General features: G+C 58.7%; 1 protein-coding gene across 1 annotated transcript; it reads left to right on the plus strand.

Annotated features, from left to right (window-relative positions):
- The first annotated feature begins 6 nt into the window (after window positions 1-6).
- Window positions 7-2,707, plus strand: NKX6-2 (NK6 homeobox 2). Its single transcript, XM_005428812.2, has 3 exons — window positions 7-798; window positions 1,065-1,241; window positions 1,925-2,707. Exons 1-3 carry the CDS (start codon window positions 384-386, stop codon window positions 2,155-2,157), a joined length of 825 nt encoding a protein of 274 aa, XP_005428869.1. The 5' UTR covers window positions 7-383; the 3' UTR covers window positions 2,158-2,707.
- The last annotated feature ends 406 nt before the right edge of the window (window positions 2,708-3,113 follow it).

Consider the following 3,113-nt stretch of genomic DNA (forward strand, 5'->3'; position numbering starts at 1 on the left):
CACGCGGCCGGGGCGACGCGTGGAGCTGCCGATCCCGCATCCCCTTCCCGCCGGATCGCGCGTGGAGCGCATTGCCCGTAGTCCGCCGGGACGCGCCGCCGGTGGGGGCTCCTTCTCCCGGGACTCCCAGTCTGTTGTTTCGCCGCTCTGCCCCGGCTCGGCTTTCGCTGCTCTTCAGCCCGGACTAAGGAGGTGCACGCCGCGGGAGCGGGCGGGCAAGCGCCGGGATTTTCCTGTTCCCAGCAAACTTCGGCACTTGCTGTCGCTGAGATCCCGCGAGCGGCGAGGAGCCCGTCCCGCCCGCGGCCGCGGTCCCGGCGAGGGTCTCCAGCGGAGCGGCCGCGGCGCGGTTGGGAAGGACCCACGCTTGTTGATGCCCGCAGATGTTAGCGGTGGGACAGATGGATGCTAATCGCCAGAGCGCATTCGTCCTTAGCAGTGCGCCGCTAGCCGCGCTGCACAACATGGCCGAGATGAAGACCTCCCTGTTCCCCTACGCCCTGCAGAACCCCTCCGGTTTCAAGGCACCGGCCCTGGGCGGACTCAACACGCAGCTCCCCTTGGGGACACCGCACGGAATAAGCGACATCCTGGGGCGGCCCGTGGGCAGTGCCAGCAACCTTCTGGGCGGGCTGCCCCGCATCAACGGGCTGGCAGCCTCGGCCGGGATGTACTTCAGCCCCGCTACCGTCTCCCGCTACCCGAAGCCTCTGGCGGAGCTGCCGGGACGGCCGCCCATTTTCTGGCCGGGAGTGGTGCAAGGCTCTCCCTGGAGAGATCCTCGGCTCGCCTGTCCCGGTAAGTGCGGCCGGTTCTTGCAGGGCGCGGGGAGCAGGCGGCCTGGGATCCAGAGCCGGGGCGGCCCCAAGCCGGCGGACGGGGCGGGCGGCAGGAAGGCCCGGTGCGGGTCACTCGGTCTTCAGGGTCCCGGGTCTGTCCCGAACCGAGCCTTGCTTTAGAGCCGGCGGACACCCGAAGCGGCTCCGCAGGGCCTGGCGGGGCCCGGCTACGGGCCGGGGGCAGTGCAGAGTTCATCTCTGACGCAGCTCTTTCTCCGCTTCCAGCTCAGACGGGGATGGTTTTGGACAAGGACGGCAAAAAGAAACACTCTCGACCGACTTTCTCTGGGCAGCAAATATTCGCTTTAGAGAAAACCTTCGAACAGACGAAATACTTGGCAGGACCGGAGCGCGCCCGGCTCGCCTACTCCCTGGGGATGACTGAGAGCCAGGTGAAGGTAGGTCCGTCCTGCGGGCGCCCCCCTCCTCTCCCGCTCCCTGCCGCGGCCGCTTTCTGCCATGTCGGTAATTACTAGCAGCCACGAACACCGCGCAATTGTGCCGGGAGTTTTTTTTTTCGGGGGGGGAGTCAGTTAGAATTTAAGTTACATTTCGATTTTGGATGGATTTTAGGGTAATTTCTACCTATTTTGTGCTTAGAGCTCTGTTTGCTGCAGACGCTTTAAAATAGACATATTATATTTAATATAAACCCCCATCATAACAACGACAAAAAGTCTCCTGCAGGTAATTTTTTTAAAGGGCCACTTTTCCACGATGATCTTGTCCAGTGGTACAACTTTACCTTGTGTAACCCCGCAAATTTTTTAGCAAAGCCTACAGGTGCATCTGAATGCTGGGGTGCACTGTAAGCCAAAAATACATATTTTTCCTGGCTATTGTGTTCTGTTTTCAACAAACGACTGATTTAAGCGTCGTGCAGCCCCGCAGAGCCGGGCAGGTGTCCCCAGCGGGGCGCCCCCTTTCCAGGAGCCGTCCGAGGCTCTGCCTGATGCGGGCTCTGCTCCGAGTGCCCGCAGCCCCGCGTTGCGGATGGGACGGGGGCGGCGGGGGGGGGGGCGGGGGGGGGGGGGGACAGGGTGCTCCCCCGCCCCCCCTCCGCCACTTTCTCACTGCGATTAAAGCCTTAAGAGAGTGGCGGAAGAGACACGCGGCAGAAATGGCCTCGGCAAAGAAGAAGCACGACTCGGAGACAGAGAAGCTGAAGGAGAGCTCGGACAATGAGGACGATGACGAATACAACAAGCCCCTGGACCCCAACTCAGACGATGAAAAAATCACGAGGCTATTGAAAAAGCACAAATCCGCAAACCTGTCCCTCGTCAGCCCCTGCAGCACCAGCTCGGATACGCTGTGAGGGCGCAGGGCCGACGGCCGCACTGGGCAGCGTGGCAGGGGTGAGTGTAACTGGGTGTTTGAAGTGGTGTGTTGTACAGCCTAAAATGTATGTGAAATGTATATATTTTTTACAGAATAAGTTATGAATTTATTTTCTTTCCCATTGATGTAAATTTCAGAGAAAATTTTTCAACTTTTTGGGTTTTGTGTCCCTGTAAGGTTTCCCCCTCTTTCCTTTAGCCTTCCTGTTAATTTCCTGCTCCTAACAATCAGGTTTTGTTATGTTTTCTATGGTTCCCAAGTCCGAGCTCAGCCACTTTGTAAATAGTAAATTTCAGATTTTGTGATGTATATTTCTAGTGTAAAAACGGCAGTTTTCTTTCACTCCGTCCCTCAGTGTTTTGGCAGTTGCATTTCTCCTGCCTCTGGATTTTATGCTTAATAATACCAAAAAAACAAACCAATGCCCAAAAAAAGCACGAGAGGAAAATGGACGCGATTTTACATTAGAATGTCTCCACACGTGTTGGAAAGACTTTGTATAAATCAATAAATTATTTAACAACCTCCTTTAGTGAGTTTCTTCCCGCATTTCTGTGCCAGGGGCCGGGGACACCAGAGCTTCTGCAGGGTGCCCGATGCTGCTCCTCAAGGGAGAAGGAGCGGCTGCGTCCGGCGGGCTGAGCCGAGAGAGCCCCGGCCCCCTTGGCAGGGCTGGGGCCGCGGTCACTGCCGCGTGCGGGCCCGCGCTGTGGGACTGCCCGTCAGCCCCGGAGAGGAGAGAGCCCCGACGCTGAACGTGCTGCCCCAACTACCCATGCAGCATCTCGTCGGCTTCGGGCGGGTGATGGGGTCTGCTCCGGAGAGGGGAGATAGGGGCCGGGACACAGCCCATTGCGCTGCCTGAGTACTGGCCTCTGTAAAAACCCGGGGGCGAAGTTGTTGAGATCCGCCGCGGCGGCCTGCGAGCTCCAT

This window comes from Geospiza fortis, unplaced genomic scaffold (assembly GCF_000277835.1).
Source record: "Geospiza fortis unplaced genomic scaffold, GeoFor_1.0 scaffold298, whole genome shotgun sequence".
Taxonomy (NCBI): Eukaryota; Metazoa; Chordata; class Aves; order Passeriformes; family Thraupidae; genus Geospiza; species Geospiza fortis.

Excerpts from the sequence above, each read along its gene's own strand:
- NKX6-2 (XM_005428812.2), top strand. The coding sequence starts at position 384 with ATGTTAGCGGTGGGACAGATGGATGCTAATCGCCAGAGCGCATTCGTC. Across the intron at positions 799-1,064 it reads TCCTCGGCTCGCCTGTCCCG|CTCAGACGGGGATGGTTTTG; the intron begins GTAAGTGCGGCC and ends CTCCGCTTCCAG. Across the intron at positions 1,242-1,924 it reads TGAGAGCCAGGTGAAGGTAG|CCTTAAGAGAGTGGCGGAAG; the intron begins GTCCGTCCTGCG and ends CTGCGATTAAAG.